Source organism: Chelmon rostratus, chromosome 1 (assembly GCF_017976325.1).
Source record: "Chelmon rostratus isolate fCheRos1 chromosome 1, fCheRos1.pri, whole genome shotgun sequence".
Lineage (NCBI taxonomy): Eukaryota > Metazoa > Chordata > Actinopteri > Chaetodontiformes > Chaetodontidae > Chelmon > Chelmon rostratus.
This window is the reverse complement of record NC_055658.1, coordinates 10,138,791-10,163,191: the sequence shown is the minus strand read 5'-3', so window position 1 is coordinate 10,163,191 and position 24,401 is coordinate 10,138,791. Positions and strand designations below refer to the sequence as shown.

Below are 24,401 nucleotides of genomic sequence, written 5' to 3'. Positions count from 1 at the left end.
AATACATTTAGAGAACAACATTTCAAACTGAACCCTGCAGAAGCAGGGATAAAAGTGGGAAATAACTACAGATATTTAACCCCTGTGCTCTGGTAACACAAAAAACACTTTTTTCAATGACACTTGGCTTGGGGTTATATTTAGGCTGCATCATCTACCACCTAAATGATTCAAAAAGCTATGAACATAATGTATACTGTTCACTATCAACAATATTACCCCATTCACAAACCAAAATTGGCTGATTAGAAATTAATCTGCCCCTGTGCCGACAGGCTCAAGGGATCTAAAGGTGAAAAGTGCGTCACGTCATTATACTTACCAATCCTGCTTTGGATTGGAACCACAAAACGAGGTAGGGTTAAGGGCCAGGCACAATTGGATGTAATCTAATGGTGGGTTGTTGGAAGCGAATGGAGGGCCAATTAAATAGAGCGAAGTGGCTGTAAGACCTAGTTGTTGCAAGGTCAAAAGGTTTGCTATGTGCAATTTCAAATGTTTTTACATTTTGGCTTACAAAAACTACTTAATAACATAGTAATAATATAAAATCAAATACATTAGGGAAACTAATTTTAGGGAAAATATTTCCTCTGTATCCTATGTGTCTATTATTTCATTATCCAGGAAAAAAAAGGTCACTCTGGTAAAAGTCTCAGAACTTTGGGAGGACCTGAGTCTTTAATAAACAGCTTATTAACTCCATAGCCTTGGACATGTGTGTATGCATGTGTCTCTGTCTCTCTTTGTGTGTGTGTATATATATATGTCTATACACACACACAAACATACACACACACATATGTACACATATGTATATATATATGTATGTGTGTGTGTTTGTGTCTGTGTGTGTGTGTGTGTGTGTGTTGTGTGTGTCTGCGCGCGCGCCCTTGTGTTGTGTTGTGTCTGCTGACGTCACCACTGGAACTGCCTTGTCACGCGGGGTTAGTAAAAGTTGGGACTGAAGCTCCGGAGAGAGAGAGAGAGAGAGGGAGAGAGAGAGTGATAGAGAGAGAGAGAGAAACAGGAGGAGAGATAGAGAGAAAGAGGGAACAGGACAATTAAACGGATATTTCATTGGCTTTACAGCGAACATTAGACACTGGCAGAGGACGCGCCACTTTGTTGCTGACTATTTCGGGAGACAGACAGAGAGAAATAGTGCGAGACGGCGGGGGCAGGCGACTTTCTCTCAAGTTGAAGCCAGACTCTCGCCAGTGAGCTGTATTTTGGATTTGTCAAACGAGGGGGGGAAACACGAGTTCGTGCGTGGACCAGATTCTGTTGAGTTAAATGAACAAAAGTTGAAGTTCCTCGTCGTGGCAGTCGGTAAATGTTGTGATATTTTAGGAGAGCATAAATTGCTCCAGCGGTCGACGGTCGAGTGGCGGGGTAAAACCCGAGCTGTCAAACCCGATGACTACTGCAAACTGCCCCGGTAATGAGGAGCTGGACTTCAGACTGATCTTCGGAGAGGACGGGCAGCAGCAGCCGTTAGGCCCCGCAGGTCAGTGTGTTTGCCGTCGCTCAGCGGCATGTTTCGTCCTCTATGCACTGGTAGTAAACTTACAGCACAACGTTAACATAACTTACTCACTGAGCTGCTGTTGGCTCATTTCAGCTCGGCAGCTTTCCACCCCAATCTCGAGTAGTGGTTGCTTTGTAAAAGAGGAACCGACCCCAACGTGTTTCTTTTCTTTCTTTTTAAGGAACGGAGAGGTTATTAAAACATCAGGCGTCTGCTCTGTCTTGGTCGTTCAGCTAATGTCCACAACGCCAGCTGTCATTAGCTTGATATGCTAGCAGGTTAGCACAACGGTTCCCATTGGCATATTCTTATACAGCTCTGAATCCGGTTAAAACTTGAAAATGCCTCATGGAGTTTTTGCAACAGACAGTTTGTCAACTGTAACTGCGAACAACGTGTAACTTTGGCGGGACTGGAGCAGGTTACAGTGTGGTTCAAATGATGAAGTCAAGTATGGCTGAGAGGGACCAGCTTCAATGTCACTGAGGCGCATTTCTGCTAAGTAGCACATGCTAATGTTGTCAAAACTTGTATTCACTTATGGGTAACAAAGTAAAATTAACGTAGAGGACAAATTCTGTTGTAATCACTGTAAACTGAGTCTTAACTGTAGTTATTTCATTATTTCCAAGTGTAATTTGAGAAATAAAATGTATTCATTTAATTAAATAAAATGTATGAGTTTATAGGCGTCACTAAGCAGCCACAAAAAACAAATGAATATGCTACACTGTGTTCATGCACATTTAACTACACCTTGAAGGCTTTATCTAGTTCATCTTACTTCTACCATGTACTTAAATTAATTAATTACAATTTGAATTATCTGCACTAATAACAAATGAAATTAGGATTTTATACGTTTTTATTTTATTTGTGAGGTTTTTACATCAATGCAAATAATCCAACAAGACATAAGGCAGGTAGACAAATGCAGTAAAAAAGCATAACACAGGTCCTCATCCCTTCCACTCCCTCCCAAAGAGCAACGTAAGATAAATATGAATTTAAAAAATCACACTCAAAGGATATAAATGAGAAAGTACACCTGGCGTGACAACAATGTGACAGATGCAAGAGAAAAATAAAAATAAATAAATGAATAATAGTAATAATGATAGTAAAATAAAAGCACAGAGGGGCAGTGTTCACACTGTTATTTTAGCATCCTCACTGCTAAACACAGAGACACTATAGGGGTATGTGTTACTGAGGGGACAGTCCTATTTGTCCATGATGTGGTTCAACACCAGGCTCTACACTGAGGAACTTCTGAGTATTGCCAGACAGTTCATATCTCAGCCTCTCCTTATGTACAATGCCAAACCAGTTATCTTAACCAAGTCTCGAATTGGGGGGGCTGAGTCAGATTTCCGTAGCTTCAGAATACATCTCTTGGCGATAACCATACCATAAACCAATATTGTACAAGCAAGGCTTTATACATTTTATTTTTATAATAAGTCTCACTATAATGATTTCAGACACTAAGTCAAGTCCTTAAAAATAGAGTTCAGAAATGGAGGTCTTACATTAAACTGAGGTCACTGTCTTTATTGTTCTTTGACAAGTGTCCTAAATTTGATTCCACAGCCGATCTGATGTCTGGGAGTAAAACATATGGAAATGAGCTCCAGCTAGTTCAAGCAAGCTCAAGTCTGTTAAATTTTGTCAACTTTGTCACTAGTTTGACAGGTAGCAAGACTTGTTGTCAAGTCTTAATCTCTAAAAACTACATTCACGCTTCAAAGCTAGAAATCAATTTTTCTTTCAAATTATTTACTTAACAAATTAACCTGTTAAGAGCCATTGTCTCTCTCCCTCAGGATATGTCTTCAGTAAGGTGCTTTTTTACATCCAACTTAAGCCAAAAAAAAAGAAAAGAAAAAAGAAAGAAAAGAATATATTGCTGTGAAGCGCATCAAAACGGCAGTAGCCAGAACCTGAAAATTGTCGTCCTGGTGGATCAGTGGTCTCAGCTGTATATCATGCTAAATAAGATGCCTTGGGTTTGAATCTGGACAAGTACCTTTGCTGCATGACCCCCCCCCCCCCCCCCCCCCCGAAAAAAAAAAAAAAAAAAGATTCTGCAGTGCTTAGGTATATGAATAAATTCTCAATTGCAAATTATCATAAGTTTTGGAAGCATTCTAAATGGAGACTAAACTGTAAAACTTTTTGCATGCAAGCATCGCAGACCATGTGGCTGACATGTCATCGCACTCTCCCAGACAGTTTGAATTTTAATTAAGATCCTAAAGGCTTCCAAAGATGTCAGGTATTTCACGCTGACTTACAAGCAGTGTGTCTAAAATAATACACACAACATTGTAAACTGTTCCAGTTAATGTGATGTGCAGACATAAAATGGTTGGGCTGGAGGTGAATATTTCACTCTAAGTGTATTATGGATTGCCGCAAATGATGGATCAAGCAGGCACACCATATATACGTCATATTGTCAAACTGTTATGGAACGTCATGGTACCTGTTTTTAGATGAGAAGAGAGAAGAGAAATGCTTCCAGTTAACTAAGAGAAATGAAACTGAAATGGTTACATCCTGGTAAAATAACTTGAAGTTGTTGCTTGTAGGGATGGATGTTATTATTGGTCAGTTAATTGGTACCTTCCAAAAATTACTTAAAAGTATGTTAGAGGTGCCAGAACTGAAAACTACATTATTATTATTACTTATTATTATTGCTTGTATTGATCATAGTTGATATGTGCATAAATCAACTTGTAATTCAAAGGTGCAGGTACGAGTGTGTTTTCACTATGGCCACACCAGGCAGTATCTTTTGAAGTGTAATGTCTCGCCAAATGCAAATGGATAAAGTTGATATCTATTATGACTGACAGGAGCAGATTTCTCCCCTTTGATATTTAATTGTTGTCTTGAGGCAACAGAATGACAGACAGCTACAGTGTTTACTCAGTTTACAAATGCTGAGTAGAGGTAATTTGTGCTCATTCCTTTAAAGATAGCAGATAGTTGATAGAGGTGAAATTTTAATTAATTAACCAGGGCAGGTACTCATAAACCAGTTTTCCAGATGTCTGCAACTGGACTGAGGTGGTGTTGCAGTGAAAAAAAGTGGAATGTATTGGAAGTGGCGGATGAGACCATGGGTTTTTTTTTTGATATTGCTAAGAATGCATACAATATTCTTGGTCACTTCTGTCAGTGACAGAAGCTGCTGCCTTTTTGAGTTTGGGTTGTTTATTTAGTTACAGTTTGCTAATGTATGTGTGAAAGGGTCTTTTAAACCTATAAATGTATTAATTATTTAATAGCACTTGCGTTGGTCTTTGCATCCATGCTAAGTTCAGCCTTTTCATTTGTTTCTGTCTTTGGGCCTAAACCATTGGAACTTGTGAATTCACCAGCAGTGTCCTTTTCATGAAACTGGCAAAGCAATGACTCCATGAAGGTTTGGCTTGTGCAATCTTAAATCAAATTTTCCTTCGATTAAAAAAGTTTGATTTGGAAATGGAACAAGAGGAAAAACTGCAGTTGGAATAAGCATAGGAATAAAAGTAACACTGTGCAAGTGGTTTTAATCTGGTACTGACTGTATGAGTTGGCCCAAAAGGGGGGTCGCCTATCCAAATGAATAACTGGAGTGTAATACGGGATCACACAGCTGGAGTAACAGGGAGTTGCACACTCCTTCTTTGAAGGCAAGCATCAAGTCAGGGCTTGTTTCTGTAACTACATGGAGAACCTCTACTGTGAATAACTGACAGGTTTTTACTCCACTTCTTATCGTTGAATGTTACTTGAACTGGGCTGTAATTGTTACCATGTCAGTATCTACTGCATGCAGCCAATTCTGCAGGCTTTTAATTGAAGTGTTGTGAGATGGGGAGGTACCATCCCCCAAAAATAAAAATGAAACAGAAGTGGCACATTTTCTATATTTCTACTAGCAGCTGCACAGTTTCAACATGTTACAATAATCAACTTAACTTTCAAAAAGGTTGCTGTTATGGGAGCTGGTTGCTCATGTTTATGTCAAATCTCTACATGTTTGTGTAAATGGAGCTGACGAGTGAGTATTGGCTTCCTGATCACCCAACTGTTGGTTATCTTTCTGTCTTTCAGCGTTTCTGCTGCATATGTGAATGTGATTAAGAATCTGTGCAATGGTGTGGTACAGTGTAATGTCCCGCCTGCTTGTTCTGCTCTTCTTTGTCTGTTTGTTGGATGTCTGTCTCTTCATTCTCATGCTCTCTCTCAGTGTTTTCTTGTTGCTCAGGAAACAGTCACCTCTTTGAGGTGAAATATTCCATGGTTTCTATTCAGAGGTATTGGGCACGCTTACTGTAAGGGTTTTCCCCTTATTATATACAGTGCCAGCTGAATAGAAGAACAAGCCCCTCTGTGAATCAGCTTAACTAGAAAGTAAGGTAGGATCATTCAAAATTCACTGAAATAATCTGCAGAAAGGACAAAGAATATTCATTGACAAAACGGGCATCTTTAAATTGAGGAAAAATGTTTATTAAAATCCTCTTAAAATGATTTTTATTCAAAAGGGAAATTACCTAATGAATTACAAGTTTATGTTTAGTCTTTTGCCACAACTTATTTATTTAGTTAACAGTTAATAGTTCACTTGGCTAACACTGTCAAAGCCGCAGATTTTGACATTCTAATTTAAGGGCTCCTTTTCTAAAATATTTGTTTATGTTACATGTTTATGTAAAAAAAATTGCAATTTTTTAACTCTCAAACATAAACATCGTATTGGCCTCAAAACTCGGTTGCAGTTTAATACGATGTGTGTTGAAACATTTGGATGAAGTCTGTTCAGTAGGTTGTAGTTAAAGGCATGCGTTAGTTCATCATGTTGACAGTTCTGTTGTCACTATAGTGTGGTTAGCTGCCTGAGCCATTTATACTGAATATAAAATTATTTTCCACATTTTGCTAGGTGCATGGTTCAGATAAAGGCAGTTCAGCTGTTTGCCAGTTTTACCTGGAGAGGCTGTGGTAGTGCCTATGGAGTCTTTAACTTTGAGAATATGAGGTACTGCCTTTGCGCTTCTTCTTCCTCATAGCCACTTCTCATTGCGTTTGACCCACTGGCCTTTTCTAATCCTAGTAATGGCATGGGAGAAGTCATTGTTTGATTCTTTGTGCTAGGGGTGTGAAATATTACCAAAACTGCTACAAAACTCACTTTTTAATCAAATGCAGCAAGAAATAGTGAAAAATTGTTAAAATGTTCGACTTTGACTTCAATCTAACCTTCGTCAAAACTAACTCGTACTAAGCTCTAGTCAGTAACCATGACTCAATTCTAGGGTAGTAACAAAATATGTTCAGTGATTCAGTATTTTGTAACACACAAAGATGATGACACACATCAGGAAGTGGAAAAGTCAAGTAAAAAAAAAAGTGAGGTAAACTGATTCTCATTGGCTTCCTATGTAAGCGATGCAGATCAGAAACTGAACACTATACAGTGCTTTTTCAGCCTTTGTCCACAAACAGCAAATGGACAAGTTCCCCGAATTATGTTTACTTGACAAGTAGCGACTCCGAATGACAACTCAGACAAATTGTTTTTTAGACTGACCAGGAACTCTAGTGTCCCCGCAGATCCTTTCATGAAAATTACAAACCATTCCCTTGTTCCGTATGTCTTTCTATATTTAGCATTTGGTCTGTTAGTATGACACAACAAGCAATTCGAAGATGTCATTGAGCCCACATTAAATCTACTCTCCTTAAAACTTCCTTTGGTGACTTCACAATAATATCCATACAAAATTCTCTTGGCTGAAAGGTTTTCTTCATGTAAAGTGACATATGGTGTTATGTTTTTGTTAATAGTATATATATGACCATTGCTTGATCTTGTTTTCTACAGCACCTTTTCTCAGTGTCTTTTTCAAATTTGCCCTTTTACGTTGTTGGGAAAAAAAAAACACCTGGGCAGCCTGCTGTAGATTTACATACGCAGGGAAAACCATGTGTTGAGAGTTATGCAAGTTATGTTTTTAGTAATTTTATGCATAACAGGCATCAACCCCAGACCTTTTTTCTTTGTAGCTTATAGCTAACTGTCATTGTGAAACAAACGGCACTGAAAGTGGCCATATCAGACACTTGTGTGTGATGGTTTTGCTTGCTACAGACAGTAGACACAAACTTGCTTTCATCTATAGTATCAAACGGGGTAAGCTTGGTTGTACATACTAATTATAGAACATATTTCAACTTCATTGTTTTTAAATCAAGTTTCATATATGAAAATAGCACAATCCATCTTACTGTATGTTACATACAGTATGGTATTTGGGCTTAACCTTTAAAATGACACTTACCTCATTTGTGATAGAGTGTCTATTGTGAAGTGGTTGTGTGAGTGGTATAGGTATTGGTGAGATCGGGTTATGCAGGTCACGAGCAGTGGCCTCATTGGGTGTTAGAGGTGGTATGAGGCAGGGGGGCAGAAGTGCCCTTTATGGGTGGCAGAGTTGTAGATCCATAGCGGAGGTGTCTGGCCCTCTGCCCAGACATGCCATGTGGGGTTCAGATGGCAGGGAGGAATGAAAGGAGAGGGGGGCACACCGCTCTCTAGCTGCTGGTAAGGGGAACATGAACAGGATTTTTGTTCACTCGCTCTCCTTGTCTAGATCTTTCTTTTATCCTTTTTGTATATATGTCATATACATGGTTTTCTTGTTTTTCTTCTCACTAAGTGAAAGAAGTTTTTGGGGTGGTTGGTTACCGCCATATCAGCACAGAGCATTGTAGACCCGCCACCAGGACGACTGAGGCTTCTTTCCTTTTTCACTGCTTTCTCAGGATGTGAGGGAGACCACCAGTGACATCAGAGAGCCTGGTCTGGGGCTAATGAAATCTCCAGATGCCAGCAGTCACCACAACCACTTAGTGACTAGTCAGGTTTGATTTTGTTCTGTTAATGTGCTGTGACGTTTCTTGTTGCTGTGGGATTGTCTTTGTCGCCTTAAATCTGAGGATATGTCAAGGCACATTATCATAATTAAATAACCAAACTGAAGCAGCTAGTAGGGAAGGCAATTTTGCCCTTCTCTGTGTTGTTGTCATTGGTCTGCTTCTGTGAAGCAAGAGCACGATCCTCTCAGTCCTTGTCGTGGGAAAGACTGAAATTACATCGCTCTCATGGTGGACTATTTTGAGCTCCCAAAGAGAGTGGCAGAGGGCAGGCGGCAGGTTCTAGTGACTCGTTTGTACTTAGTGCAGGAGAACCCCTCTCGTCCCAGCACGTCTGCAGCCTTCAACTTTTTACTGCTCAAGCGCTTTGCAATCTTAACGGGGAGAGGAGTGGAAGAATGCTGTGCGCTACATCGCCAGGTGAGTGTGTCGGCACTCCCAGCTCTAGCCAGGTGTGTCTTGTGTGTAGTCTAGACTTTTATATTGACGGGTGGGAGCCACCACTCAGACAAGCAGCTGTCGTTAGAGTATGAGCTGTCCTGAAGTCTGTCAAAAATAATCGTGAACTTCCCCTAAAATGACAAGAGAAGGTGATTTTTCAGCAACAACACATATGGCCAGTTTAGTCTAAGGTTGAAATATGTCCAACATTCAATTTTTCCTAATAGTGTTTCACAGCACACTGCACCTGAGCTTGGGTCTTACCATTTAAATTGTTTAGCTTGTTGACATGTTGAATATCATATTGATATGTAGACATGTCACACATGGAGGACATTGATATTTGTTGATATAGGCATCATTATCATAACAAACATCACCACAAGTTGAAAAGCTGGCAGACAGGAATAAAACAACAAGAGCCAAACATACAAACAAAGCTTGTATCATTTTTTGAGGAAGAACAAGGACAGTGAAGTTTTAACTGTTAGACAAGAAATTGTGTGCAGACGCTATAGATCTTATAGTTTCAGGTGGACGGCTTTGTGTGTCACAAAAACAGAGTTTATGGACCTACATGTTCCAGTATTTCTATGAAAATGTAAAAGACAGAGAGGTCAAAGATCAGACAGTCATGCATGAGGTCCACATGTGTGGCTAGATCACCATGTGGGTGCCCCCTAACCCTACTCAACCGAAGGGGTCCCAGCACACAGTGTGATGAATGAGACGTTTGTTTCCTGAGGCGAGGCATGAGTAACTATGTGTGGCATCTGTCTAGTTTAAATTTAGTGTAACTGAAGCTTCCAATGGCTGCGCTGTATCAACATGTCAGAGGCTGCATTACACCAGAGAAAGCTGTTGGAACTCCTGCATCTGGTTTCATTTTTTTCTTTCTCTCTTTGGTCCCCTATTACTATGAGGCACAGCTTGCTACACAGGGATTAGGGTGGTTTGAATCCCATTTTATTTTAGGCTACGCCTCAAAGCCATATTTCAGTCAGGCTAATGCTTGGTATTGGCACCTCTACCCCATGCAGTTTTTCTTGCCCCACTCCTGTTATGTGTCTAATGATCAGGTGTGACATATTCTAAAATGAGTTATCCAGAAACAGTGGTAGTTGCAGTGCCTTTTGTTGGCCATGAACAATGATAGGAAGTTTTAGGTGGGATGAATAAGTAAATTTGATTTTCATGGGGTTGATGGTGCACATTCCAACTGGGGCCCATGTGCTTGAGTGGACCCAGCTTCATGGGTCACAGTTGGAATGTGGACCATGTGGACTTTGACAGCTGGGTGAAAAGGGCATTGCACACCAATAGAGATTTTAACATTATGAACCACTGATCCCTTTTATGTACGTTATGCACAAAAGAGTACAACATAAGTTGGGTCTCTGTGGCAAAGATATCCTAGTAATCCTCTTAGAATTTATGTACAGTGAAAGAGACGAACAGAAGGGTGTTTCATACCTTAGGTGTAGGTCTTTTTGTGGACATATACAACTTTCATTTATGGTTTTGGAGGGGAAATTGCTGTCTTCCTGTTTTTTCCTTGATTATTTCCTGTTTATTTCTAATGTTTTGTGTTCGCCTGATTGAAGGCATGATAAAAAAACAGGACTGTTATGAGTGTCTCCTCTGAACAGAGCAGAAGGACCCTTTACTTGAGGACACTCAGTTTCTTTTCACCTGCACATCATATCCTCATCATCCATTCCACTACTGTGCAAGCAACACAGGATGGGAAGTTGTTCCGCCAGTACAGGTTAATTAATTGTGTGAAGATGGGTCAAGGCCTAAAGGTTGGGGCGGCAGTTGTTGACATGTGAAGATTAGGAAGGTGTACATAGGCCTAATTTCACTTGTTTTATATCTGTCATTACTTTTTTATGCTTGCATATTCCAGGAACATAATATATACACTTAAATAACCTGATTTATTATTAACTTGATTGGAAGTTAGTGGATGACACACTTGTGCATTTATCAGTGGTGTGTATATACTGTCGTCTCACTACGTTCTCCAGGACCCACAGTGTATAAATGTCAACTCTTCTCTCTTTGTGTTTCTCTCTGCTCTGTATTTCTGCTCACACACTCTGTCTCTCTCACTTTCTCTCACACATATAGGCATACGAAAAGCTCTGTTTCCCCGTCTCTCTCTCTCTCTCTCTCTCTCTCCCCGGGTGATTTTTTCAGGCACATGCACAGTCAGCCTTGACAGATTGTTTAAATGTCACCCCTGCTAGCAGTAGCCTCTGATGTTATCTGCTCTGGGTTATTGCAGGCCATCACGCGGCTTGTGTTCGCCTTGGAGGCCAATCTTCTAATGCACTGTAGCTCTCCTGACCCACTGAAAACCAATACATATGTGAACCGTCTGATATGTTTTGTGTTTACATGTACACTAGAAACCAGGTTACTGGGAAAAACCAAGTCAAGGGACGAAATTGCAGCTTGGTTACTTACATACAACTGCACTTGAACTAAGACTGGTGTACTACTGTATTCATTGTATAAGATGCTGTAGCTAAGCAAACAAGATTTTTTGTTTTTCCTTCATTTGTGTATGTGTCTGAATTTAAGAAATAGTCTGCTATTCAGCTTTGGAAAATGACATTTTTTTTCCTGACTTCAGTTTTGTACGACCCTATGATTTCATGAGTCAACTGTAAAACACAGAATAACATGGAGAAAAAAATGTGGATTTAAGGTATAAAAAGGGGTTTCCCTAGTATTGTAAGCATTCTTTCACATCTCATAAGATTAATGAACAGAAAAATACTATGCTGCTATTAGGGGTGGGTGATATGACGTAAAATGTGTATTATATCATCATATTTATATCAGTGACGGTATTATATCGCTGTATTACAAAAAGAAAAGGCATACTCCACCCAAAACATGATTCTGCCTCTTTTCAGTTTTAACAAAGACACATCTTTGGATTTTTCAAAATAATTGAAAAATTGACGTGTTCATTTGCTCCACATGGCCTACATGTGTTTTGGAAGGAGTAACCTGCCCTATAATGTAAGTTTATTATTAAATATTCTTTCTCAGAGTCAGACAGGCCACAGGACATGTCTATCAAGTTCACTTACATACGGCAGCAACAGACACACATACCAACGCAGAGGGGGCTTTCCTGTACCAACAAAACCAGATGATCTTGTGTTGCACTATGAAGTGTGGAGATAATTTAGGTCTGGTCTGGCTATGCAGGGCTACACAAAAAACAATGTGAAAAAAACAGCTACTGACATCCAGCCTACTACTACTTATTTAACTGGCTCCACATGAGGCTTAACATTCACGCAGTTTCTTTTGACTGTCTCTAGTAATACACCAACATTGCTCCAGCCTGTTGATCTACAATAGATGCTACTAGCCGTATTAGATGCAGAATGTGCTAATGTCAAATTCAACAAGTTAATAGCACTATAAACAGTAAAGTAACATAAAAATGGCAAAACTTACAGGTTCAAAGTTTGAGGTCGGTATTAATCCGTCCTTGAGCTTCAGTTTTGAGCAAATCCTGCTTTGTATTGGTTAACCTAAGCTAACCTAAGGGTTTCCTGATTTTGTTTGGTATGGGGACATTTCCATCAAGTTAATCCACTGGGTCTTCACTTCCTTAGATGGTGGGATGAGATGAAGACTTTTGTGTTGGTTCTTGCAGTTAACAACAGAGAAATTGACATTGGTTGCTTGTAGTGTTATCTTCCACACACACTGCCGGAGTTGATGTTATAAGAGGAAAATAGTAATTACTGGAGTTCGTGCATAGCCCTCTACCAGCATTTTATCGCAGCCACAGCAAAGCACATTATTTTTAATGTGCTAAAGCAGTATTGCAAAATCCATGGCGTGGCAGAATGTGACACTGGTGACAGTGACGAAACTGGTATACCACCCACTCCTAGCTACTATGATTTGGTGTCTCTTGGTGTCACACACATACACACACACACACACGCCCACACACACAAACATTATCTGCGTTCATCTGATATTTAGTGATTTAGGGATTTTCTCTAATCAAATAATTTCAATTCAGCAATCCTGTTTGAGTCCAATTTCTAGCAATTGTAGCTTTGCTACTAAAGGCTTGCCCTCCCAGAAAGTGTTCACACACATTTTTTAGTAATAATTTTCTTTTGTTTTCCATACGTATTTAGAAGGATTGTGTATCGGGCTCTGAGAGCTAGCAAAACACATGTGATCTATACAGCAATACTATGCCCGAACACATCTTGTATAGACACTGACAGATGACTGAAGTTGCTGTTGCTGATTTGCTAATATGCTTCTTTCACCACGCAGCCTGTGTAGATGAAGTGAAGTTGACTGGGGCTTTGGTGTCTAGATCCCTCAGCTGTGGAACTCCTGGATTGAAAGATTATTCTTGTCTTAGGGCATTTTCCTGAATCGTATTTTGTACCTTTATCTTGTTTTTACCTATTAATGTTCACTTTTACTGTTTAATAAATACTATCCTTTCCTGAGATCTATTTAGAGTACCAAATTAATGTGCCCTAGAGGCAATTAGCGATGTGTTTGAAAGGGATCTTTGTGCGTTGGTGGATATTTAGTTCAGGTGGCTACTTGGCACTCTATGTTTATCCCATAATGTTATCTCGGCATGAGATTGTTAATTAGGAGCTTAATTTAGCTGCCGGCATATGTTAACATTGGCTTAGGCTGCCATTGTTAAGCCTCTGCTGGCTGGTGAGTCTGCTGTGACGGCAGAGAAAAGCTTTTTGATATAACCCTAACGTAACATTACAGGATAAGACAATAACAAGGCTCTGTAGATGCCAGATCAGACTGAGACCCATACCTCAGGTTTCTACTGCATATGTACGTCATAACTCTTGAAAGATCCAGCCTTCTTCATTCTCCTCTACATCTGTAATTCTCTGTCGCTCACTCTCAATGAGTTTTATATATGCACAGACCCAACCATCTACACATACAGGGATCACTGGCAGGTTTGGCACAAACCCAGTCAGTAAGGTTTAGAGGCACAGGTGTAGGCCAACCCTTACAATACGTGCGTGCATGTGCGTCACTGGTTCTGTGTTTAGAAATGTAGGCAACCAGCCAGCTGCAGATTTCTTGGAAAACCTAGGGGGAGGATTTAAATTTGCTTTTGGGAGCTCTGCTGGGAATCACTGTAAATATCTGTATCAACCCAAATGTTATGTAAAATGTTTTTTTTATTGTATTATAATTATTGTACATGATTTAATACATTAATCAAGGCATACACTCTCCAACAATGTCATGGTAAAACTCTTGTTTTAACTTTTTAGTTTTTAGTGCCACAGCAATCTCTGCCCTGTTGTTACCATAAATCAAAATGACCCCTAATGAATTCCTTACAGTGAGGGACACAGATTTTAAATTTGGAAAAAAAGGGCACTTGTATGGGATTGCTAACCCATATTGGCAGATACCCTTATTTCAGGTATTTGGATTGTTTTCAGCAAAGAAAATATCAGATTGGGTGGAGCATAAAAAAGATGACGTGTTGTTGCTTAGCATGTGTCTCTCAGAGTTGATGTGGTTTGTAGAAACAGAATCTTGTCTGTTCTGAGAAGGACAGCTGACATGTCTAAATGCTCAAGAAACATAGGAAAAATGTTTCATGGGCACTTCATTTACAGACTATAGAATTAAAAAGTATCAAATTAACTATTTAAATATGTTAATTGATTATCTATCTGAGGTTTATGCCATTTGTTCCTTGAAGCTTATAGTACATGGCGTATTGGCACACTTTCGCTCTGGTCTGTTGGTCAGCAGCTCTTGAGGAGAGCTGAAAGAGGAGACTGGCCTGAACACAAAGCCTTCTGTACAGGGGATGTAAGCAGAGCCTGTTCTAATCAATCTGCTTGCCCACCACAAAGGGAACCCTGGCTTAGGTTACCTTCTAGTTCCAGCACCACATGGTGTTGGGGCTAACAGGTAACCTAAGACAGTAATATGTGTTGGGGTGTGCGCACATACACATACGCACAAGCAATCACACACACAAAGGTACACTCACATATATACCCACACAGTGTGCGCAGAAACACACAGGAAGGCACAGAAGCAACAACCACAGGCACATATATACATTCATACCACCCACACTTTTACACCCATACATATGCACACATATACACACTGAGAGGTAGACAGAAAAATCGAGTGTGCACCAGCAGGAACCTGACAGTGAAGTCCTCTTCTCTGGGAGAGACAAATCCTTCCCTCCCTCAGTAGTAAACTGGGCTTTCTCAGAATGTGGGCCTGTGTGTCACTGCAGGTCACAGGACCCTGACACACTTTGTGTGCAGTGAGAGTAGGAGGAGGGAGGAACAAAGTCTCTATGGATTATCCCCTAAGTGAGAATCCCCAGGCAGTGTGACGGTTAGCCAGAGGCCTGTTGAGCTTGTGTCAGGGAGCCAAAGTGGATGCCACCATCACCAGTGGGTAAGGCCGGTCCCTGTGGTTACCGTGAGAACACAATGGTCTTTGTGGTGTGTCACAAACATCCAACAATCAGAGCTTCACTGAAACATCTCCCAGTGGTGCAGAGCTATTATTAGCATAGGTACAGCAAAGCCTCTTAGAGATCTTTATTTAACCGGATTGGCTGGCTGATGTATAGACACTTGAGTGTGTGTCGCACCGGCACTGGGCTTTCAGGAACAGAGCAGGGGCCTTTGATAAAACAATGCTAGTACTAGTACTGCTTTTCTCGTCTCCTCTTCTATCTCCCTCCTCTCCTCTCCTCACCTCTCCTCTCCTCCTTGCTGACCTCCTTTCCTAAGATGACCGGTGTTTGGCTTTGACTGGGGGGTTTCCCACCACCCACCTCCTCTCCTCACACAGTAGGGTTTTAGGTAGCAGGCTAATCTTAACTCAGGGCAAGGAGAGGGCTGTGGGCCAGGTAACATGGTCGTCCCCCTGTCTGACACTCATCTGTGCAACACTGCCACTTACCACGTTACGATGGGTAAAAATATGCAAAAGCCGAAAAGTAAATGGACTTTTTGTGGCATCTCACCTTCTATTTTTTTTATGATTGCCAAATCATAAAGCATGGGGCCAGTAAGAGAGAGTACAGAGTATAGATAACATTGCCAAAAAAAGGATTAGGTTGAACTCAGTATGTTAAATGAATGTTATAGCACTGACATTGTAGGACAACCCAGCAGAGGGATTTCTAATCTGTTATTTGAGGAGACTGAGAAGTTGACAGCCCAGAGACAAGCTACTGCTCTCATTACTATCACCAGGCCAACACAGAATCTAATACAAAGGCCAAGACTCCCACAGCATAATATGTTTTTAAGATGTACTGTATATTTTATATATTATAATATATTATATTATATTATATATTTTTAAACTTGATGTGGGGCATCTGACAACCGTTTGTTCAATGGCAATAAATGCAAAAGGTTTGTAGGACATATTAAACTCAAATTGCAGTGTGAGGCTACATTTTCCTCATATGACACATGCCTGTGACTTTGACAACATTGTCTGTTTTAGTGTGTGTTTTTCTGCTGTAAAAAGGGCAATGTAAATAAAGATAATTATTTAATTCATTAATTCATTGAGCCTATAGCTGTGTGGCATATATGGAAAATGCAGTGGACTTTTTTAATGCTTACTGCGCAATCAAGTTGCTGCCACCACCAGTGTTTTCCAGTATTTTCAGAAGCAGTCCGTCTAGTGAGGATGCCCTATCGTGCAATCGGTGCAATTCCTTATGTGTTTTTTCATCAAGTAGTTTACTAATATTTGTCAAACCCTGAAGATGACTCTAGACTAGGTAGGACACAACCTCTCAGCTGAGCAAGCACATAGATGTTCATGTAGAGCATATGGGGGAGTGACTGACACAGACACATTTCTCTATCATCAGGCTTGCATTGTCTTGAACGGAAGGCTACTGGTCATCAAATGTACATGCATGGCAAATCACAACAAAGTACAAGCTGGACCTAAATGAGTAGTTGGCTATATGGCCAACAGCCAGCGTTTATGGAAAGTTCTGACACTGTCAGAAATGAACCATCAATGCCCAAGGGGTCAACCTGCACATTTGAGGACTTACCTGATCCAGCAGTTGAAGCTTTTTTTGTTTAGTTTTGTGCATCCTTAATAAAGCTTGCAACAGTTCATTCAAGACTCAAAAGTGTCAGGGGCTTTGCTAGTCTTGAGGCTCTGCTTGAAGTTTAAATATTCTGTAGCTCAAAGCATATTGATTTGGTGTGCCATGAATTGTGGAGGGAGATGTACAAGGCATGAACTCTGACTTCTGCTTAGTCTTATCTTTTAAAGGTAGTGTTTGTTATTTGTCATATTCAGTTGGAGTAAACAAGCTTACCTTTCAAGTAAGTTCACAGCCAAAATACTGCAATGCACGACAGATGCACGATACCTCACAGAAGAAGGAAACATAGTACAAAAACACAATGCCAGATTTACCAACATAAAAGTACAGGGCAAATTCCGCTGCGACTTTCATTCAATTTGTGCTCACAATTTGCGTCTAATTAGCACCTAATTTACTAAGGCAGCAGCTCATTACTCAGTTAGCACTTGCGACAGGTCTGCCCTGAAAGATCTGCATTCAGGGTTTTTTGGTGTGATTCAACAGAGCTAAAAATAAGCTTGTCAGGTTGTGTTGTTTGCTAAGCAGCAAGCCAGAAAATCAAACTGACAAATTCAGAAACTCTTTTTTTGTCTTACATGTAGCACTTTCGTGTTCAATATGAATTCCTAGCAAGTGAATATGGGGAAGAAGCAAAACAAGAATAGTAATAGGTGCAAAAACAATATGTAATCTATTTCCTTATTAATGAGGAGTATAGTGAAGGTTTTTGCAATATTGAATGAGGCACAGATAAATTAGTATTTGGGCATGTACACAAGGTCTGTTGTTGTTCTTGTCAATAAAATGCCTTTTCATTGGCATTGTCTTAATTTTTTCTTCAAGTACATTTCGTGTATCATTATTATTAAATGTATCTTTGGCATTATATTACCCCTGAGGAGTTAAATTGCTTTTACAGTGCCAGTTAGTTCGATTTAATTAGATCATCATGCACATTTCGGCATTAATATGACGATTCTGACTTTAACAAAATAAACTACACCAGTGTCCTCACTGCAGCCATCTCTTCATTGTATGTGACAAATATAGCATTGACATACTGCAGGGCAGGAATTATACCACGGGGTGTGGCCGTAATGCCCCTTCTACCACAGTTTGGCATCCTCTCTCTTGAACTGGCTGTTTTGATGTTAGAAGAAAGCTGCAGATTTTTTCTTATTTTAAACTACATGTGGCGAAGCAAATAAACAATCTCACATTTCCCGTGTCTGCATCATCACGCAGGACAACAGCAGCAGCATGAGATTTCTCTCACTGTATAAACAACTACAGGTAACCCGCTAGCTAACAACTAAAGTACAAGCAACTAAACACTGTGCTGTGTAAGTATTAATACACGTGTGTTTTAAGGTTTACAAGCATATTGCTGCATAGTGTCAGGCTAACCACCAACATACATGGAGTTAAGAAGTTAGTGTGAGATCTCACTTGCCACTTGTTTGTGTAAGGCATTCAGTACTATCCATTGATATTGATAGGTATGCACCCTGATGCTTCATGCTGTGAGAAATCTTTGAAATTTTTGAAACGTTTGCCTCTCATTCCCACGTTCGTCTCCCATGAAAATAGTGCAGCTAACCAATGGAGGCTGGCAGGAAGTTAAGGCGACAAAATCCAAAATCTGTAAACTTTGTGTGGAAATATAGTTCATCTTTATGGATTATATTGATACTGAATTGACAAGAATTATCTTGTGTTTCTGGAGTAATGTGTTTTTGTAGACAGTTAACAGTTAATATGTCATGTTTTTCAAAGGGAGTTGGGCGCAATATTTTCCGTGGAGAGCGTAGGGAGCTTCCTTTTAATTCTGAAATTGAATGCATTTTTTTTTAATGTTTTGTCACCACCACAGAAGCACAAGGTAACTCCTCAAGTATGATAAGGTTGTCTGATTTTCATTGACTGTGGTTATTTATTGGTTGGATTGATTTTTTACAGCCTAATAATGTGTGCTTGGATTTACTAATGGTGGCTGAAAAAAAGTGTTTTAAGCCATTTTTATGACTACCCTTATGATCTCACACTCAAATGTTAATAGTTGAGTCGGTGTTGAAACTTGTTCAGATTCAGATTGATCATCCTTAGCCCATTTGTAGACTTTATTTTAGCATTAAAATATAACAATAACAATTAATTTAAGTTGTTCACTTAAAAATATCAGATCAAAAATATCAATCAGACAGCATTTTGTAGAAAAGTCAAACACTGAGGTTACAGTTTTAATAAACGCAGTAGTGTTTTTCAGTACAGTGAGTACAAATTCTCGATCGTATTCATAATATGTAATTATCACTTATGTTTATTCCACCATTTGTTTTGTCCTTGGTACCCTACATTTTTGGCTGTGATGACCTGATAAATCTGTATTTGCCAAAGGCCTAAGTGACCTTGCCCTAAAAATGACTTAATTCCAGGCCTGCTCGCTGCAGCAAGGACAGACTTCGCAGACTTCAGACATCATTATTAAGCCCCATTCCTACTGGTAGTATTGTCTAAACATAATCACCTGCTTTACTGTCTTAATATTTTCTCTTAATATCTGTCCTTTCCTGGGCTGCGTGGTGTTCAACAACAAGAGCTCATCAGACAAACGAGGGGACAGGAAGGCAGATTGTCTATACTGTTCTCTTCTTCCATGTTCTGTATCCCCCTTCCTCTCTCCACCGCCACCTTTTTTCATGCTAATTAAGTCAAATCCTGTGGCGGATTGATGGTTTGCCCGTCTCACCCATTTAGGAAAGCATCTCAATGAGGACAACATGTGAACATGCATACAACAACAGCGGAAGTGTTTTTGGCTGCCTATATACCCTTAACAGAGAGAATCTCTAGTATGATGCAGAGATGTTTATGAGTATCTATGTCTGTTCTCACCTCAACCCATGGTTTTTATTATGTCTCTCCAAAGTAGTCTCTCAGATAATGGCTTTTGTGTAAATCACATCACACAGTCACCGACTTTTGAAAGAAATTGTTTTCATTTGGATTACAAGTGTAGTCCTTTAGTTTTTTATTAGTGTATAGGGAAAGAATGACAGACACTCATGACGTCGATTTGCACAATCATCATTATGACAGATAGGGAACATTTTGCGACCCAGATAAAAGAACAAAAACTGCAATGGAAGAAACGTATGTCGCTATAAAACTTTATAGTAGGTGATGTTGCCATAATGTGTGAGTATGGTATATTGTATGATTCTAATGTAATACTTTGGTATGCTTCTTCACCCCCCCCCCCCCCCCCCTTTTTTTTTTTTCCTCCTCTGTTCTCTTCATGCTATTTCCCAATTCAGGCTATCATTGAGTGAGAGGATACAGAGTTTTTTCTTTTCCTCACATCATCTTCCTCTTCTTCCCGACTCAGTTGTCCTTTTCTTGCTCCCTGTCAGTCAGTCAGATGCTGTCATCATAGGATCCACTGTTAGGTCTTGTGACAAGCAGGCAGGGCAGGCGCGAAGCCGAGCAGCTATAAATAAAGAGCTTGCTACTACTCCTTCTGTTGCTGCTGTTGGATAGAGAGGCTAGGAGGGCAGAAACCAAAATTCTTTTTGCTTTTACAAATTTATTTGAGACTACTCTTAATGTCTAATTTGACAAAGCTGTCATATGACTGGTGTGTGGTTATCACTTAAAGTCAGAGAAAACATGAATGGCAAGTTAATGAACTGAAATTATCTGTGCTTAACACATTAACAAAGATTTTAGTTTTATAATAGTTAAGTTAGTTATTTATTCAGTTTGACATTTTTGGGCAGCTAGTCACATTCAAGGAACATGAGGAAGTGTTGTGTAATCATTTCACAACCTTTTGCTGTACAGGCTATACTGTGGTTTTAGCTAAGCTAGTTGTTTTATGAATGCTCACTGGCCTAAAGTTTTGCCCAGGTCAGTTTGCAGTTTTCTGAAGGATATATATATATATATATATATATATATATATATATATATAACTTCTTTTTTTTTGGTTGTTTCATTCCACACTAAAGCAGAAGTTGTATTCACCATTGTTTAAAAAGCCAAAGATAGGACATTACAGGAAGACTGATGTTGCATGATGCTCGCTTTCTTTTACTCTTTAGTTAGTTACTATTTACAATGGGTTATATGGTGTGTGATATGTTTTTGTTACTAAGTTCAGTTTTGGTTAGGTGAGTGGCATTGTAGAAAAGTAAACAATGAGCTTTAAAGTTAGGGTCTGCGCTATACTAAATGCACAATTCATACACCAGTGAAAATCAGCATGAGAAGAAATTTTAGATGCTTTTGGACAAATCGGACAAATTCTCAATTCCAAATGTTTTTCTAATTTGAAAATGTTCTGCATGTGAAATTAACTTTTCTCACGTGAAACATTGGGAAGCATTGGGGTTTCCTCCCAGTGGGAGCAGCACAGCATATCCAGTGCAAGTTTATCAATAACCTCTAACAGAATAGTGCCAATGCGGACAATGGGCTCTTGTCTGTTTGTCTGTGTGTGGGTGTTTGTGTGTGTGTGTACTTACTGCCTGTGCCGGATGACCTTTGGTATAAATAGCCTGCCGGAGCTAGCTGTGATGACAGCCGACAGCACGCACCGTTGTGTGAATTTGTTTCCTGAGTAGTGCTGTTCATCGGTTATCCCTCTTGGAACCATGCCTGTATGAGTGCCTGCTACCCAGCAACACTCTGGCCTCTAATTTCCTGAAACTGGGCTCAATTGCATGCCCAAACTCAGGATGCAACCGCACATGAATCTGTTACCAAATAATTTTGTGCAATTTTGGTCACCAGAGGCTCAAGCCTAGCCCTGGTGTCACATAGTATTGTGTGCAAACAAGACTGTAGCGGGATGAGTACATTACTAGTTGGAGGAACGCAGTATTAGTAGTTGGACTTAAAATAATGACCAGTTGCATCTTCTCCTTTTCTTTTTAAATCCAACAAACAGATAAATAGGCCAGGAGGAGAGTCCGGACCACTTCTCTGTTCTCGGAGTCCTCAGGCACAAATATACAGTGACCTAAACACTAATATACAACACATTTAATATGCTTTCAATATCTTGGGTGACTGTGGATTGGCAGTTTGACCTCATAATCATGGATCTTGTGCCTAATTCAAGAGCCAGCACAAGCTCTAAAGCAGAAAATTAAGTTATTATGGATGATTAAAGGATGCGTTCTATGCAAATGTGCCCACTAGTGCTTTTGTCTGCTCTGCATAAACACTACCTTATATGTGCCAATACACTCTTAGGTATCATACGTTATCCCCAAAATTGTGGTTTGAAGAACTGTGACGCAACTAAGGTGTAGTCTTTAAACTTCTTGATTAGAATTGCTCTGGATATTTGTATCAAGAGCACTTTTATTGTACTTCTTCATTCGGTCAACAAAGTCGAACTAAGGAAATTAAAGAAATGTTCAGAAAAAAACTACAGTAATTGAAAATATTCTCTATATTACTTTATCTAATCTTCCCTTCCTTTTCTTCTCCTAGATCTGGAGCCTGATGACAACACTTCATTCTACATCCTAAACGTGGGCCAGCCCCAATCTATGGTCACCAACCACCAGTCTATTGGTCTGCCTCGTCATGGCATGCAGTCCCACTCCCAGGTCATCAGCACTTCGCCATGCTTTCAGTCACACAAAACAGGACCTGAACCTCCGAGCTATGAGGCACAAGACTCCAAGTACGGCACCTCCCCCCTGCTGCCCTCTGTTCCTGTGGAGGCACCAAAGGCCTTTGAATGTCCCAGTATCCAGATAACCTCTATCTCCCCCAGCTGCCAGCAGGAGATGGATGCCAATGAAGAGGATCTCAGGGCCAATGGCCCTGATGGGGACTACCATGGTGATAGGCCCCTGTCAAGAGACCACCTGTATCTCCCCCTGGACCACTCATACCGGGACTCTTCGCTCAGCCCTAGCCCATGCAGCAGCCTCTCCTCTAGGAGCTGGTTCTCTGATGCCTCATCCTGTGAATCATTCTCACACATCTATGACGATGTTGACTCAGAGCTAAATGAAGCAGCTGCCCGATTCACCCTGGGCCCACCGCTTACTTCTCCAGGCGGTGCCTCCCCTCAAACCAGTGGTGGCGTTTTGGAGGAGCAGCCCCACTGGCAACACCACCACCCTGCCTTTGTGCATCACTCCCACTCTATCAGCCTGTCACCCCGACAATCACCCTGCCACTCGCCTCGCACCAGTGTCACTGATGAAAATTGGCTTAGCCCACGGCCACCTTCAAGGCCCTCCTCACGTCCCACCTCACCCTGTGGGAAGAGACGCCACTCGAGCGCTGACATCTGCTACCCTGGCTCATTGTCTCCTCATCACTCACCCACACCCACACCAGGACCTTCACCAAGGGGCAGCGTGACAGAGGACACCTGGGTTGGCAGTCCTTCTGCAGGCATGTCACCCTTCCAGTGCTGCCCATCTGAGGCTGACATCCCATCCAAGACAAGGAAGACCTCACAGGACAGAACAGCTCTGCAGACTGGGAAAGGGGAGCTGGGGTCAGATGACCAGGGAAGTATGTCTCCTAGTCTAGACTCTCCTTCAGACGAGGCCCTGCACAGCCTGAAGAAGGATGGGCCTGGGGAACAGTTCCTGTCAGTACCCTCTCACTTCTCATGGAATAAACCCAAGCCTGGTCATACACCAATATTCAGGTAAATTTGCTGATGTTGAGGAGAATAAGCATAAAAAAGTGGATTTTACTAATAACAATCTTGTCTAAATTCATCTTCATCTCACATTTTCGGTCATCTAATCCAGCTAAAGCAAATGATTCATGCAGATGTAGAAGACTCGGTTGGAGAGGAAGTGTTTGGAAAATTCAGACGTTTTTATCTTTTAAAATGTCAGCGAGGACTTACTCAACTGGTTGAAAAGATCTCTCTGTTGCAATCCATTTGCTCTATTCTACTTCCTGTTTGTATTTGAGAAAGACTTGGCAACAGTCATGACTGCAATAATAGTATTGAATAGATTCTTGATGCATTGTGTCGTGAAACTTTGCGTTTTTCACTTAGAGCCAAAAACAGTATGCAGTAGGCAGTATGTAACTGCCTCTTAATCAGTATTTTTTGTGAATTATTAATCACAGCTTGGCAAGACAACACATGTCGTCAATCTTAGAAGTTCTTAGTAGGTCAAGACCGAACAATAGACCTCAGTGGTGATTGCTGTGAGTGTAGGGAGCTGTCATAAAGATTTAGAACCCTTTTTGATCTAGTAGAGAGGTGTGAACATTGCAATGCAGTAAATTAGTATCAAACAGCAAGTTGGATTAATGGTAGGCCTTTTGATGGAA

The 24,401-nt window shown here is 40.4% G+C and overlaps 1 protein-coding gene across 1 annotated transcript in view; it reads left to right on the top strand.

The window, feature by feature from the left end:
* Positions 1–1,259: 1,259 nt before the first annotated feature.
* The window catches only part of nfatc3a (nuclear factor of activated T cells 3a), a 67,096-nt gene continuing 43,954 nt past the window's right edge, over positions 1,260–24,401 (top strand). Inside the window, exons 1-2 of the mRNA XM_041963636.1 lie at positions 1,260–1,510; positions 22,575–23,757. Coding sequence (XP_041819570.1) covers positions 1,420–1,510; positions 22,575–23,757 — 1,274 coding nt within the window. The 5' untranslated portion in view covers positions 1,260–1,419. The remainder of the gene's footprint in view (positions 1,511–22,574; positions 23,758–24,401) is intronic.